Source organism: Peromyscus maniculatus, chromosome 1, assembly GCF_049852395.1.
Source record: "Peromyscus maniculatus bairdii isolate BWxNUB_F1_BW_parent chromosome 1, HU_Pman_BW_mat_3.1, whole genome shotgun sequence".
NCBI lineage: Eukaryota > Metazoa > Chordata > Mammalia > Rodentia > Cricetidae > Peromyscus > Peromyscus maniculatus.
The window spans coordinates 123,357,743-123,374,326 of NC_134852.1; the positions used below are offsets into that span (position 1 = coordinate 123,357,743).

Sequence of the window (16,584 nt, forward strand, 5' to 3'; positions counted from 1 at the left end):
GTTGGTATACCTCCATTTCCCTGTCTTCCTCAGCTCCTGTTAGGCAGGAACACATTGCTGTGTTTCTTTTGACCCCCTGACCACCCATGCATGCCACATGCGCTGCTGTATTTCCTGCCCACGTGTAAACGTTCCCATGTGAACACTGGGCTCCTCCATGCATCTTCTGACCTCTAAGCCTGAGAGAAGTGTGATCACATACCGTGGTTACCAACAGTGAGGCAGTACAGGCTACTTTTGAGGTCACACTGCCCCTCCTGACAGACAGCCTGGCCCTCACTTCACTCCATTTTGTGTTCTTTGCAGCTGGACTTCCGGTTAAAACAGATATAACCCCCGGGCCGTCCCGACTGTGCTCTGGAGCTCGCCGCTCTTTCTTCTGTAGGATGAAGTGCAACAGGCCTTCGGTGAAGGTGGAAGAGAAGGACTTCGCCTCCACCTGCTCAAAGAAAAAAGGTACGCCTAGCAGCCCTCTCCCATCCTGGCCTTAGGAGGCTTGCCTTGGGTCGGGGCTTTTCAGATGGCCAGAGCAGCAGCTCCCAGGCTTGAAGTCAGGGCCTCCTCTCCCCTTATAGCCTGGGGCAGCTAGAATGGGGGTGGGGAGCCATGAAGCCCTGATGTGTTGCCATGGGCACAGATTTGTGAAAAGGCTTTCTGCATTTAACGTCTGTTTAATCCTGATATGGCTTGGAAAAAAACACACTCAGCCACAGTTCTGTCTCTTGAGTACCCACCCTTCTAGAATCCTCCAGGCCAATTTCCCCAGTGACCTCATGTATTAAATGCATGGGATGCTGTTCTTGCTTCTTGCAGCGTTCTCTCCCTGGTCCCTTTGGCTGCCTCTCCTCTCTGTCCTGGGGCTGCTGTCTGTCCTCTGTCCACATTGATGTATGTATATATGTAATGTCACTCACAGGTCAAAAACTTCCAAGTTTACATTTCTAGCTCAGGCTTCTCTTTTGAACTCCACATATGTAGGTTAACTCTACCTTCTTATAGTAAGTCTCAAGGGTATCTGCAGAGTAGCCACTGGTTCCCTGACCTGCTGTACCTGCTAATTGTACTCATTTTAGTTATGGTATTTAGTTATGCCCAGGCATAACCGGAGTTTTTTTTTTTAAGATTTTATTTATTTTCATTTATGTTTATTAGTGTTTTGTTTTTGTGTAATATCAGTGTACCACATGCTACCTGGTACCCACAGAGGCCAGCAGAGGGCATCGGATCCCCTAGAACTGGAGTTGCAGATGGTTGTAAGCTGCCATAAGGATGCTAACAACCAAACCCTGCTCTTCTGCAAGAGCTGCAAGTGCTCTGCCACTCAGCTGTTTCTCCAGATGTGGAACCAGAGATGTTAGGGGAAAGCCTAGGCTCCAGCAGCTGCAACAACCTAGGCTAGGCCACTTGTCCCCAACAGAGAGACAGGTAATGGTGACAAGCAGAGAGAGATGTCTTCAGTGTGGCCACACTGGGGAGAGGAACAGCTAAAGGGGTCCAGTGGCCCCGAGTCTGTCTGTTGGGGAACTGACGTGTGCTTTAGGATTAAATAGAGAAAGAACTGGAGCAAGGGGCAAGCCAAGTTACAGTTGTGGTCTAGGCGTGGTCTCGCTGAACACTGTCTCAGCTCGCTTCCTAAGGCAGGCTTGGGGGACAGTCGCTTCTGTTCCAGGGTGCAGCCTTGCCCTCATGGGTAACTGCCCTCATTTGGAGTGGACTGTTCCTCCTGGGTTTGTTCTTCCGAAGTCCAGGGTGATAGCAGGTTTGGAGCAATGGTTTTACCTTTGTGCCATCAGCCAAAGTAAAGGAGGCAATACAGATTGAAGGCAGAGAAGCCAGGCTGGCACCCTGCCTTGCCTCTGCTGCGAGTTACTGCTCTGAGGCCATGTTTCTCAGTTCTGAGAGCCTGTTTCCCCTCTTGGAGCCAGCTACCCTCAGCTGTCTCAAGGCTGAGGTAGACACTGTGCTTTCTGCTCCACCACACAGCTATGGGGTGGTCCTTTAACAGTGAATCTTAGTATTCCCTACCTGCCATTTAAAACTCTTCATGGCTTCCTGCTGCTCTTGAAGAGTCATGATAATTAGCATACGATGCAAATGAGGTCCCCGCCACTCCTCAGTACATCTGAGCCATGCTGGCTTTCCCTGCGTGCTGCCAGCCCCTTTCAAGGGCCGAGGTCTACACTCCTTCCACCTCTGATTGGAACTTCTTTGCAGTTTCTTCACCTTCTCCCTGAAGACACAGACTGCCCCAGTCTTCTGTGGTACCCACAGACTTCCTTTCTAGTGCTTTCTCATGGAGTTTTGCATGATTGTATAAAGGGGGCCTCCCTGAATACCAGGCCGCTCGGATGTTTTTCTGCTGCCTGATGGGCTGTTCATTGTTGAAGTCCGTAAGTGTAGATGTGTCTCAATTAAAGATGTTTCTCTCTTTTCTGTCTGATCTGCGTTCTCTTCCCCAAATCGGTGAATGGCAGCAGCAGCCACACAACCCTGAAATAGGGGAGCCATCCATGTCTTCTTGTTGTCCGTCAGTATCTTGTGACATTCATACCAAATCCCAACCATTCTCAGAGGCATTGTCTGCTTCCTACTCACCCTGGGATGTCCAGTTCCCACCGTCTCTTGTCATTTTCTGAGTCTTGCCCGTGCACCCCGGAGCCCTCCTACTTCTGCTTTCTACTCTCTTTCATCCAGAGTGCTTGATTTTTCTGTTTCTACATTTGCATCCTGCTGGAGACCCTCCATTTCTTCTCTGCTAAACACATCTGTTAACAAATAACTCAGGGTCCTTATAGGCCTCAAAGGCCCTGCTCTACCTTTCCCACTTCTTTCTCTTTTTACTGATTGTGTGTGTGTGTGTGTGTTTGTGTGTGTGTGTGTGTGTGTGTGTGTGAGAGAGAGAGAGAGAGAGAGAGAGAGAGAGAGAGAGAGAGAGAGAGAGAGAGAGAGAGAATATTCCATGGTGTGTTTGTGTTTGTGGGTGTGTGGTGGGTCAGAGGACAGCTTTCAGAAGTTGGTTCTCTCCTCCCACCCTATTTTGAGGCAGGGTCTCTCTTGTTTCTGGCCACAGCACTGCATACTGGCCTGTGAGCTTCTGTCTCTGCCTCCCTTCTTCGTGTAGGAATGCTAGGATAATTTCACCCCCCAGGGCAAGTGTTCTTATCCGGGGAGCCATCTGTGCAGTCTGCAGTCTGCATCTGTGCCTTTGTTCACCATCACACTTTAAAGACACACCCAGTGCCCTGGCCAGCGCTCATGCTCTCGCCTGACCTCCAGCATTGGTTTTTGGGGAGTCTTCTCCCTGAGATGGTCTGTTCCTCCTTGCTGTGCGCTTTGTGATGCCTTTGGTACAGGCTCTGCTAAGCACACATGACGCTGGGCCATTTCTGTTTGCTCCACCCACCATGTGACTCCTTCTGGAGAGTGCAACCTTTTCTTTTGTCCATCTTTTGAGACTGCATCCCACTGCCAAGCCAGCACTGACACTCACCATGGGCTTTTGCTTTCCAGCAGATCGAAAAAGCTTCTGCACCATCCACAGCACAGGCTATCTGAAAAGCTGGCCACCCACAAAGATGGGGCTGGACGAAGACAACGAGCCAGACAACGAGGGCTGTAACCTCAGCTGCCTCGTCGCAATCGGGCGACTTCATTCACACGTGGTTCCACAGCCAGTGAATGGGGAAATAAGGGTGAAATCTATGGAGTATGTGTCTCGACATGCTATAGACGGGAAATTCGTTTTTGTAGACCAGAGGTAAGAGCCTGCATCTCACCCTTCAGCAGTGCGGTAGAGCAGTGGTTCTCAACCTGTGGGTCGTGACCCCTGGGTTTGAACGATCCTTTCACAGGGGTTGCCTGTCAGATATCTTGCATATTGGATATTTACATTACGATTCATAACAGTAGCAAAATTACCCTTATGAAGTAGCAATGAAAACAATTCTATGGTTGGGGGTCACCACAACATGACGAACTGTATTAAAGGGTCACAGCATTAGGAAGGTTGAGAACCACTGCTCTAGAGTATTTCAACCTGAAGCTGAAAAGACTGGGTCATCAGCTGGCTTTTTCTACTCTTGCTGGGCGTGTAGCTCAGTTGGTAGAGCATCTGCCTAGCATGCATGAAGCCTTGGGTTCTGTTCCAGCACCCTGTGCTGCTCGTGTGGTAGTTCAGGCCTCGAATCCCAGCACTTGGGTGGTAGAGCAGAGAGTGAGAAGTTCTAGGTCATTCTCATCCATATAGTGTCTAGGGCAACCTTGGCTTACACAAGACCTTGTTTACCAATAAAATAAATAATAATAATTTTTTCTAAAACCTGAGACGAGTGACTCCAGGCCCCAGCTACCCTGTAATGGACACCCTATCTCTGGTTGCACATTGCTACATAGAGCAGGGAAGTGAGAGTCCGTCTAAAAATCAGGCTCATGAGGATAGCGTGATAAATACAGATTCTTCTCAGTCCTCTTTGATCTATAGCGACAGTTAAGAGGGTGGTTTGAAATTCAGTTCTGAAAGGAAACAGAAATACGACCTACAGCTATGAAATATTCCAGGGTCATGATGTTGAGGACAATATAAGACGTAAAAAGAGCTATTTAGACCTGAGCTTTCCAGTAGAGTTGGCCGTGGTAGACTTGTCTGTGTATTTAAATTTCAATGTCATTAGTTAAAATCAAAGCTTCAGTTTCTCAGGGCACTCCCCACACACTTCACATGGCTCAGAGCACACAGGGACAGCGCTGCTGCAGGAAGCCATGTTGGACAGCAGTGTTCTTAGCCAACCTCTTCATCTTATGGATGAGGACCTGAGGTCTGGCCTGTGGATCAACTTCTGTTGGACTCATAGCTAATTGGTGCTAGATCTAGCCTGTGAACCAGATGTTCTAAATTCACTGCTGCTGCTGCTGCTGCTTCTGTTGGGAATATTCACAGGCTAATAACTAGCTCCTAGAGACAGCCACTGGATGCCAGGAGAGTAGGCATCTACTGTTTAAGGCTTTCGTGGTCTCAGCTGCAGGAGTCTGGGCTTTAGCTGTCCTGGTACAAGCAAGCAGTGAAAAAGGAGCAGCCCTGCCCTGGAATTTAGATTTCTATCTTATTTTTATACCATTAATATAGTAATCTTGTCATTTAAAGACCTCCCGAAATTTGATTTCTGATAAAAGCCCCTGAAGTCATTTTTGCTTTGTTTTGCTCTGTTTTTATAACCCTGATTCACGTCGGAAGGCTGCGTGGGGTGGGCACCCACATATCTAATCCACTGAGAAGCATCTAGCTTTCTTGCCTCCAGCTTTCACCTTGCTCTCCTGGAGGCTGTGGTGGGGAGAAGTGGGCTGTTCATCTTAGGAGTGGCCTTTTCTTATTTAAAAGCTCTTGTTCTCTCTTAGGGCAACGGCTATTTTGGCATATCTACCACAGGAACTTCTAGGCACGTCGTGTTATGAGTATTTTCATCAAGATGACATAGGACATCTTGCAGAATGTCACAGGCAAGGTAAGCTGGGCCATAGGAGGAGTGTGATGTTCTAAAGTATACCCTGCTTCTTCACCCCAGTTGGCCTTCCAGAGAAAATTGCCCCTACTGTGTGGGAGTCAGCTAGCCCAAGACTCTTCAGGCCACAGCATGTGAGAGAGGAAAAGACTGTTGGCTCCTGAACCCTTTGTCCCCTCCAGTGCTCGGCCCCTACTCACTGCACAAGGCCATGACTGTTTGTAGAGACATCTCTTGGGGAGGGTTCACTCTGAGCCTGCACAGATTTCATATGTCCTGCACTGATCTGATTTTCTTTCCATACCAGGCTGCATTGCCTCCTGTATTTTCTTTCACTTATGGTGTCGGTTTTATTTCTATTGCTGTGAAAAAATACCCAGATAAAAAGCAACTTAGATGGGAAAGTTTATTTCAGCTCACAATACAGTGTACAGTCCATTGCTATGGGAAGTCACAGTGGCAGGAGCTTAAGACAGCTAGTCACATGATACCTGTAGTCTAGAGTAGAAAGTGAACACGAGCTTGCTCACTTGCTTGCTGTGCTCATCTCAGTGCCTTTGCTCTTACATCGTTCAGGGCCCCATGAAGGGAATGGTGCTGCCCATAGTGGGCTGTGTTAATGGGATAATTCCACGGAGTCTTTTTGATGGTCAAAAGATTTTATTCGGGGGTTAACTCACAATAAGAATAAAGGAGTTGATCTCGGAATCCTGGAGGGGTGAGGCACGGTCCAATGAGGTTCTCAGTAGAGTTCTGCCTTGATCCGCAGCACCAGCATCCAAGACCATGAGGTAGCAAAGAGAAGAGGGGCACATGTATATTCATTCCAGGTCTTAAGGGTCCCTGTCTGGGACACGTCAAAGGGGGCAGGTACCTAGCAGCTACCTGCTGCCTCGCTAGGGGCAGTCCTTCAGGGTATGGCACAGACAACCACCCGCTACACTGTCTTCCATATAAGTTAACTTTATTAACACAGTCCCTTACAAATGTGCCCCAGGCCAGCTCGCTGTAACCCTCATTGAAACTCTCTTACCAGGTGATCTAGGCTGTCAGGGTGACAGAGCTGACAATCACAGATGGTATGGCTACATGCCCTCCCTTCACTGTTTCTACGAGAGCTCGTTCAGTTGCCTCAGACATCCATTTATGAAGTTCCCTATTTTCACCACCCCCGCTGCCTAGACTCTGGTTCAAGCACTTGTGCTTGTGGGTCTCCTACTTCCTCTCACCCTGGGTCCATTGCCTGTAGTTATCTCATTTATTGTTAAATAGATCGGACCTGATAATAGCATATCCCTGTTTAATGTTCCAATATTTAGACTCAACACACAACCACTTTCAACAGGCACCAGATCCCAGACTTCCCACCTCCATCTCCTGGCCCTGGCCCAGTTCCTTGATTCCACTTCCCAGATTTGTTCTGTCTGTGACCCTCTCCCTGTGCCTGCCTGTTAGACTAACCCTGTCACCCCTTGGCCTTTGTGTGGTACTTTCCTGCTCAGTGGCCTTGGTCACTTCTTTCCAGAGGGCGTGAGTCATATTCTGCCTCCTTTGTTTCTAATGCTTGGGCATGAAAGGTGCTCATGATGTCTGTTTCTCAAAGGATGAGATCTGAACAGGTCTGGGGCTTCTGTTGACTCAGATTTCCTGGCCAGGGACTACTGCTCTTAGGCTTTGTGACGGGGAAGGAATATGGCTGGAGTTTATTCAGACCCAACTCCAACATTCCTGAAAGCCTTCATTTTCATAGACTCTGGAAAGGGGTGACACGTTGATAATACACTGAAAGGCTATGAGTTAGATCCTTGGAAGCTGCCTGTCTGAGCACTGACCACGTGCCCATTAGGCTTTCTAAAGGTGATGGCATGGGGGCTGAGCACCTTTGGGATCTGGGGTCAGGTGACCTGTTTAATATACTCCCTGGTTTGAGGAAATGACAATAACCGTGGCTTCTCTGCATTTTCAGTTTTACAGACAAGAGAAAAGATCACAACTAATTGCTATAAGTTTAAGATCAAAGATGGTTCCTTTATCACACTACGAAGTCGATGGTTCAGTTTCATGAACCCGTGGACCAAGGAAGTAGAATACATTGTCTCAACCAACACTGTTGTTTTGTGAGTATCTTCTGTGAGATATACCCTTGCTTCAAAGGGTACCAGGGTACTGGGACAAAGGGTACAGGCAGTAGCCATCATCCACATTTTAATGTCACCTTACTAGTGTCTTATGTTAAGAGGAAGCCAGGAGGGGTTGTTAACCAACGACAGGCATTGGCCCTCCTCCCATGTGAGCTTGCTCCAGGGAACAGCCAACCCTTGAAACCCTAACGCTGAATCTAACTCCACACATGGGCATCCACTTACGCTGGTGGAGGAAGGTGTCACCCACTGGTGGAAGGCTTACATAGGTACTAGCTCTTTCGGACCTTGGGTGAGGATGGGTGGGTCTCCGTGGCAAGCAGGCTAGTGGCCCAAGCCTTGGCAGATAGAATACTCTCTCAAAGGCTTTTGCTGCCTGCTCAGCCAGCAAGGAGAGGGAAGAGCCTTCTTTTACAAGATTCTTCTCCATACCTCCTTCACCCACCTGTGGTTAGTGGCACACAGGGCCCTGGAGCTGGGTGAGCTGTCAGCAGGTAGGAGAAGAAGTGCTGTAGCAGTGGGAGGGGCTACTGCAGCCACTTCTACTAAACCGTGTTGCATAGAAATTAGGGAGGCCCAGGTGGGCAGTGAGGCCAAAGGCCAGGATGCTGTCCATCATGTCACAGAACAGTGAGTAGACCTGTTCAGCCACTCAGACAGACACTTCACTTTCTGGCCTGTCCAGGTCCCGAGTGGACACCGGACTCCTTGGCCAAGGTGAAAGTTGCACGGTTCTGAGCAAGCCTGACTCATGTTTCCTTATTGCTGGGATGTTCACAGAGCCAACGTCCTGGAAAGCGGGGACCCAACTTTCCCGCAGCTTACAGCATCCCCCCACAGCATGGACAGCATGCTGCCCTCTGGAGAAGGTAATTACATCCTGCTTGGGTATTGGGGCTTGCTTACAAGAAGCTGCTTATGGCCAGCTATCCTTCTGTCAAGTGTTCAGGGTATCCTGTTGTCAGGCTCTGTGAAGCAGACCTTGGCTTGATGTGCTGAGTGCCAGTGGGAAGAGGGGCCACCGTCATCTTACTGGGATGTTTGGAATGTGTGTGGCTCTTCCTGCAGCCACCTAGACTCCTTGTTTTTCTATGCTCTCCTCTTCTGTTTTGCCCATGGGCTAGGATTTGATCTTTGGTGACGTACTGGCTCTTTGGTTTGGAAGAAAGGAATCTGTTGCACTGAGCACCTGCCATATCCAGTGGGTGCCTTTCCTGTGGCTCAGCATTGGTTCTAGTGTATTTGTCCTAGACCACCTCTGCTTGCATGTCTTCAGCCTGCTTCTTCCACTCATGACTCCCACGCCCACCCCCTGCTTCCCCAGAGACACTGAAATGAAGAATATCCCAAGTTCATCTTCTGCACTTCCAGAATGATTGGTTCCTCTCCTTCCTCCATGCAGTCCAAATGCACTATCCTGTCCGTTTATCTCTTAAACTCACCCCCTGCCTCTGCACTGTGTCCTAACTTTAATCTCACTCTCACAACCCCATACTGCATTCTACATTAACACACAGCATAGCAACATTCTGGTTATCGTCAGACCACATAAGTGACAAATATCATTTTACCAACTGACGTCATAATCACTACCCTCAAACTTGTTTAGAGCCACAGGTGGCATCTCTGTGGTCACCTATAGCACAGTAACATAGGTTGGTAGCCTAGGAGCAACAGCCCACATCCTGTAGCCTGTAGTTTACACCCTGTAGACTATTCTGTGTAGGTTTGATCGAGTCTTACATGACAAACTCAGCTAAGGCTGCATTTCTTGGGCTATATCCCTGTCATTAAGTGACACATAACTGCAGCTTGTGCTTGGTGTGATAGACTTTTAGTAGTCCACATTGCACCCGGTGCATTTTTCTGTGCTAAGTCCCTTGGTCCTTACCTCTTGTGGATCCTTTTTGATGTCGCCAGTACAGCATGATCTGATTGCTGTGTTTACACCAGTTCCAAACTTATGCCCTGGTCATCCTCCATGAACACCCTGCAGTAGACTTCCAAGCTCTGTCCTACCCCAGTGCTCTTGCACATTGGTTCTAGGCCTGGGCTGCTTTCCTCTCGTGAGCACCTATCCAGCTCATACATAACTCAAGAAGACTCAGCTCAGTGACCCTCCTCCAAAAAGCTGCACCTGCTTGCATGTGTTGGGTGTTGCCCGATTCCCTGTCAACTCATCACCCTTTGCTGTCTTGTCTCTAGTCCTGGCATATGAAGGAAATTAGCTGGTTCATGTCAAAACTGGCCTCTGATGCTGAATAGACTCGTGAGCCTTCCCCTCTACAACTATTTTTCCTGACAAGGTAGAACCTTGATGTTCCACTTCAAGTGGATCGGGAGGCTTTCATTGAACACATGATAGCATTTCTTGCTCTGGTTTCCTCTTTCCTACTGTCAGATTCCTTTGTTGTAGGTGGCCCAAAGAGGACTCATCCCACTGTTCCAGGCATTCCAGGGGGAACCAGAGCTGGGGCAGGAAAAATAGGTCGAATGATTGCAGAAGAAATCATGGAAATCCACAGGCAAGTAATCCCTTTGGCTGCCTCTCCAACCAGTGGTGCTCAGCACCCCACACTTACGCTCCCAGGTGCTTCACAGTGTGTGGAGACACTTTGGGTCATCACAGTTGGGTAGAAGGTTGCTGCAGATCCAGGGAAAAAAGACCAGGGATGCTGCTTATACCACACAGGACTTTTCTGTTCCTCTGTTCCCGAGTCCAAATTAAAAAAAGTGTGCCTTAAATAAAGACCAAACAGTCCAGAGCTTAAGACACTCTGGAGGAAGCCCAGTTCATGACACTTTGAATGTATCCCAGGTAGCTTCCTAGTGAGGATGGATGCCCTGGAACATCACAGGTCTAGAGTAAGATCTGAGTAGCTAGTGATTTGGGCCTTAACAAGAATACTTCTTCAAGCTACCTAGAGTCAGTAATAGAGGCCAAGCAGATCAGCTGGCAACAGAGGCAGTTTTCTAGGGTGTGGGAGCATCCTTTCCATGTGGAAGTAGAGCTTGGCAGCAGCTGCCCAGGATTCAATCCTGGTCCTGCATCCACCTGGCTCTGTTTAGGGGAGCCATCTAATCTTTGGTATGCTAACTTAAGCCACAGAAGAGAGGTAGTATGTCTCTCCTAAGGACTGTGTTAGGATTGTGAAGGAATGAACAGCCTGATATACAATAGACACTCAGAAACTGTGAGCTCAGTCTGTCTTTAAACATAGCCACTGAGATGGAAACAGTTATTTATAAATCTGCTTGAATCTGGAGAACCAAGAAGGTGGTAACCAGATACTTAAAAATATACATGTAATGGAACATAATTGTAAGGAAAGGGGTGGGGGGCCCAGAAAAAAACAATTATTTTCTGCAGCCACTGACTTAGACTGTTCTCTGCTCAGCCAGAGGGACTCTTGTCCCCATGTGAGTAAGTTCTACTCCAGTCCATAGAGTGGTGGGTTTAGCTGCTTGCCTCCACCTCTGGAGAGAAATGAGACAGAACACAGAATGATCAGCTCAGACCAGCCACTATATACCCTGGTCTCTATGCAAGACCATCAGAACACATTATCAGAGCCCTTCACCAGAACAATCCTAAAATCTATGAGAGGTCTATTTTCTTTATGATAATAGGACAAGTGGGGACTTCAGGGATTGAGGCAAGCAAGGAAGTGCTATGTTATACATTGTGGAAGCTCACTAGAACAGGGAGAGATGAAGGTGGGCATGCTTGCTAACCCAGGAATGAGGCCTGGCCTACAGAGAAGTCAGCAGTCTAGGACCAGGTGCTGAAGGTAAATAAGGAATGGTGAGAAGGCGGATAGAGCCTGGGGAAAGGTTGACTTCACAGCCCTTCATCCTGAGTAGACAATGTTGGGAGAGACAAGGTTCTGGTCATCAGCTACTAGCCATCTCTATGTTCCAGTAATGTACATAATAGGGAACTTCTAATCCAGGAGACAGAGAACCTGTTTCCTCACAAATAAAGACAAGTAGTGCAGGCCAAGAGCCATTTCTCAGGCACAGAGACTGGGTCCAGTGTGGTTCTAATAGGCTGTGTTCATCATGGAGGAACAGAAAGCCTGGTGGTCACACAGCTGCCTCCATAATCCCCAGACTCTGGCCCCAGCTTGGACATGACCCTAAAACACAAGGCAGGGGTAGAAGCAAGGATTCGTGTAAGCACAATGAGCACATGAACCCCTGGTGCAAGCCACAGCTTCCCTCCCTAGGGTTGCCAGCCCTCACAGGTATATGCGGCTCCACAGTTGTGATTCTCCTAACAAGTCTACCCTAGTGGGGTAGTCCAGAAAAGTCCCAGATCCGTCTTTCATCCCTCGCTTCCCAAGAAGGCTGCCCCTGTTTACCTATTAGTGTCCTGTTGAGGTGTGACTGAGCTGCACTGCTGCCCTCTATTTCCTAGGGGCACTCATCCGGAAAGGTTTGTGGGCAAGGGGACCTATCTCTTGTTCTACCTCCAACTCATGCTAACAAAGATGGTGGCTAAACTCCCGAGGTCTCCACCTCATCTGTATTCTATGAAGAAATAAAGCTGGCTCATCAACCTGAATCCAAACCCTAATCTAACGGCTTTCACAGCTATTGCTTTTGGGGTCTGCACTCCAGATTAGATGCATGCAGAGCAATCCAGCTGACCACTGGACTCTGGAAATCAGGCTTTATTGGAACACAGCTGTATTCATTATGCATTGCGTGTGGACTACGGTGACAGAGACCAGATGGCCTCAGAACCAAGAGTTACCTGACCCTTACAGAACATGTGCCAGTCCCTAACCTAGCTCCTTCCTCTCCTTATCCTCACTCCTTAGCATCTCCCTAACCCCACCACCCTGAAAGGCCTTGTAATCAGCTCTTCTCTGACAGGATAAGAGGGTCATCGCCTTCCAGCTGTGGCTCCAGCCCACTGAACATCACAAGTACGCCTCCCCCTGATGCCTCCTCTCCAGGAGGCAAGAAGGTAAGCATGATGGCTTAGACTACTAAGAGAGCCTCTACCCAAGTTCTGAAACACGGTGACTTCTGGGATAAGTTAAGACGTTCTTTCCTCCTCGAAATAAACACATCTATCTATGTGTGGCTGACTACAAAACACACTGGCACTTAGGGAGGCTTGCTGGCTTGCTCAAGAGGATGTATTCCATGTGAATGCAGGAAGGCAGGAAGAACATTATGAAGAAAGAGTAACTGTCAGTCCCTTTGAGGGCACAATTCAAGAATTCCTGTGAGGGAAAGATTAGGAAGGACCCCATAGAACCTTACTCCAGGAACTTCAAGTGAACTGAAACCATTAGTAAAAGCAACAGCATTAGCCACACTTCAAGTCAAGCCAGGCTTTATAGCTGAACACTTGGGGATCTGTCACCAAATGTGTCCCTATGATGTGATAGCACCGGCCGCAGGTACTTCATGAAGAGCTGTCTAGAAGATGCCACTAGAAACACCCGTTTTCATCTTTATCAGAGAGTTTGCAAACCTATGTAAATTATACTCATTGTAAGTTAAAAACCTATGAATAGCACCTGAGATTAGCCAGGCAATGATGTTCGAAAGATAGAAAACAGTAACACAATTTAAAAAAATTGTTTCTGTAATTCATGGTTTTTCATTAAAATGTTTTGGTAACTTGTGATTTTTTTTTCACTAAAATGCTTTAATTCATGTTAATAATAAAGGGTTTATATGCCGGGTGGTGGTGGCGCACGCCTTTAATCCCAGCACTCGGGAGGCAGAGCCAGGTGATCTCTGTGAGTTCGAGGCCAGTCTGGACTACCAAGTGAGTCCCAGGAAAGGCGCAAAGCTACATAGAGAAACCCTGTCTCGAAAAACCAAAAAAAAAAAAAAAAAGGGTTTATATAATATGTATTATTATATAAATATAGCCTACTTAAAAGATTTTTTGGGGGAGGCACAGTCACTTTTAAGGATGTACAGGGCTCCCCACCCTGCAAAGCTGAACTAGGAACAAACAAGTTGCAGTGCCATCTGCTGGCAAGGCCTGACATCCGTGTTTCTGAAACCCAGAGGCCACTGTTTCCTTCCTCAGTCTAAATACCTCTCCAAGGTTTCTGAGGCTTAGCCAGGGCAGGGAGCTTGGACCGTAGGGATATTTTAAGACAGTAGATTTCTATTATGGAGGTGTGATAGCAATTATTATTGAATCTTAAAGACAAAAACTAGAGGTTACTTAATTTAGTGCCTATGGCATACTTGATGATTAAACATTACTTAGTGTTTCATTGTTCAGCTGTTAACTCCCTAAAGTTGTTTCTCTTCACAAATTGTTGCTGACCTCAATTACTTCTTCAACAGTGTATGTTGCCATGTACCACTCACTCCCGTACAGGGCAACCTGGGCTCACTGATGTTTAAGCCTTTAAGTAAATACAAGGGCAGCGTGATCCTAGGGAATTGATTTACCCAGCTTTTGTTATCTGCATGTACTGAATCCTATGTAGAGGAAATAGTTTAGAGTAGAGGCTGTTTCCTGTTATCATGACTGTTTTCTAACAGGTCCTTGTTTGGTAATGGAGAAAAATTAGGAAATTGAACCCATTTTAAGCACCCCACCCCCAACATCCTTCATTTTCTTGGCAGCACTGCATATGATAGGAAATGAAATTTCTATCTGAGTGGGAAACTTTACATTTCCCCCTTTTATTTGCAGATTCTAAATGGAGGGACTCCAGACATTCCTTCCACTGGCCTACTACCAGGGCAGGCTCAGGAGACCCCAGGTTATCCATATTCTGATAGTTCTTCTATTCTTGGTAAGTGGTATTATTATCATCATCATCATCATCTTCCATGAGTGACAATGAGCTTGCAAAATACTCAGCACAAAAAGAGTTTTAAGAACTGGCTACATAAAACACACTGGTTCTGAAATAGTTGATAAGAACAATGTGGATGTTGAAATGTTTAACTACTTCTGCGATAAATGCCTCCACAGCAACCCAGACACAGGTTCTCTCCCACATCATTTCTCAGAGGGAGAGCCCATGCAGCTTCAGAGGGTATTAAAAGTCACCAGATGATGACAGTTTGTTTCTCTCAGTCCACCAGCTTTTTCTCAATCTGTTTTCCTACCTTCTCCTTTCCCAGCTGCCATTATTTTTACAACCAATCACTGACTAATGGTGATCAAAATACCAAAATGGGGTCAACTCTAGTATTAACATTTATTGAATTTTAAGGACTTTGCCCCTAATTTTCAGATGTTCTTTCTGAAAAGCAGTAACAATACAAAGTTATGGCAGTGGAACCCTTCAAATAACCCCTCCCCCTTGTTAAATATAATTTTCTAATTAGTGTGTTGAGAAGTTGCTTCCAAATATAAGTGTGCTTTGGTATTTTTTACTGACCAGCCTTTCTTCCTTCCACAGGTGAGAACCCCCACATAGGCATTGACATGATAGACAACGACCAAGGATCAAGTAGTCCAAGTAACGATGAGGCAGCGATGGCTGTCATCATGAGCCTCTTGGAAGCAGATGCAGGCCTGGGCGGTCCTGTTGACTTTAGTGACTTGCCATGGCCGCTGTAGACACTACATTTTGCTCTGGCAACAGCTACAGTATCAAAGTGCATTACTGGTGAAGTTTTACAGTCTGTGAAGCTTACTGGATGGGGAGAGAACAGCTTTTATGTACTGACTCCATAAAAGCCATCTCAGAGCCATTGATACAAGTCAATCTACCATGTGTAACTTCAGACAAAGTGGAACTAAGCCTGCTCCAGTGTTTTCTCATCATTGAGTTTGGGCTAGCTGTGGATAGCTTGCATTAATTGTATATTTTGAATTTTGTTTGTGTTGAATTTTTTAATCATTGTGCACAGAAGCATCATTGGTAGCTTTTATATGCAAAATGGTCATTTCAGATGTATGGTGTTTTTACACTACAAAGAAGTCCCCCATGTGGATATTTCTTATACTAATTGTATCATAAAGCTGTTTATTCTTCCTTGTAAGAATCCTTTACTATAAATATGGGTTAAAGTATAATGTATTAGACAGTTAAATATTTTTAATAAATGTTTCCCTTGTTCTATAAAGTATTGTTCCCATCTTGAATAATTAGGGAGAAAATCTTCACTTGCTGCAGGGCTGGTTCATTCATTTCAACAGTGGCTTAAACATATACCTGCTGTTCAGTTTGCAGTGCCTTTTTGATCTCATACTAATACATAATTTCTCCTGCGCTATCTTAGACATATTACAAAAATAGTTCATTCCCAAATTATAGCCATCTCAACTTATATGAAAACAAAGGTGTTAACTCTAATTTTCAATCCTTTGAATTCAAGTTCAAGATTACAAACTGGCTTCTCTAAGACCTGCAGTTGTATGGTGATGCTAAAATCCTTCCCACAGGGAGACATAAGCAACACCTACCCTCTCTTCTATGGTCCCACTATAAACCAAGGCATAATTCCTCCAAACCAAAGTTCATTTTACTAGGCTTTACTAGGCTTTCTTCTAGGGATTCCCTAGAGGGATACTCCTACGTGCAGAGGCCACACTAGAAAACCTTTACCCAGAAGGGATAATGGCTTTCCCACAGGCATCTAAATGGAGCCGTGACCCCTTTCCTAGTCTTCCCAAGTTTATCTACTCTTCGCCCCTCCCTGAGGCCACATGCAGCTAGGGTAGAGTTGTAAATAACAGGAGGTAGAAGAGCTGGCTACCCAGGCGAGGGTCTCATGATTCTCCCCATACCTCCCGAGTAGATGTAAACAGTCAACTTGCCTAGCAAGCAGGCACAGCTGAATACTTCAAGATGGCAGTTATGTGGCTTAGAGAACTGTCTTGTGCAACATATGGCTACAAATAGTTAAGTGACCTAAGACCTAAAGCACTAAAAACACTAATAATTCTCTGTTGTAGAACATCAAATATTTAAATAATTTGCTGAACAGAGCAGCACAGGTTA

The 16,584-nt window shown here is 46.5% G+C and overlaps 1 protein-coding gene across 3 annotated transcripts in view; it reads left to right on the forward strand.

The window, feature by feature from the left end:
• Positions 1 to 15,706, forward strand: part of Bmal1 (basic helix-loop-helix ARNT like 1) — a 106,114-nt gene extending 90,408 nt beyond the window's left edge. For 2 of the 3 annotated variants that reach the window (XM_076550498.1, XM_076550503.1), the window contains exons 12-20: positions 307 to 456; positions 3,511 to 3,757; positions 5,392 to 5,498; positions 7,462 to 7,612; positions 8,417 to 8,505; positions 10,053 to 10,161; positions 12,518 to 12,611; positions 14,319 to 14,421; positions 15,037 to 15,706. In XM_076550498.1, coding sequence (XP_076406613.1) covers positions 307 to 456; positions 3,511 to 3,757; positions 5,392 to 5,498; positions 7,462 to 7,612; positions 8,417 to 8,505; positions 10,053 to 10,161; positions 12,518 to 12,611; positions 14,319 to 14,421; positions 15,037 to 15,197 — 1,211 coding nt within the window. In that variant the 3' untranslated portion in view covers positions 15,198 to 15,706. The remainder of the gene's footprint in view (positions 1 to 306; positions 457 to 3,510; positions 3,758 to 5,391; positions 5,499 to 7,461; positions 7,613 to 8,416; positions 8,506 to 10,052; positions 10,162 to 12,517; positions 12,612 to 14,318; positions 14,422 to 15,036) is intronic. The other variant, XM_076550505.1, reaches the window with a different exon arrangement.
• Positions 15,707 to 16,584: the final 878 nt, after the last annotated feature.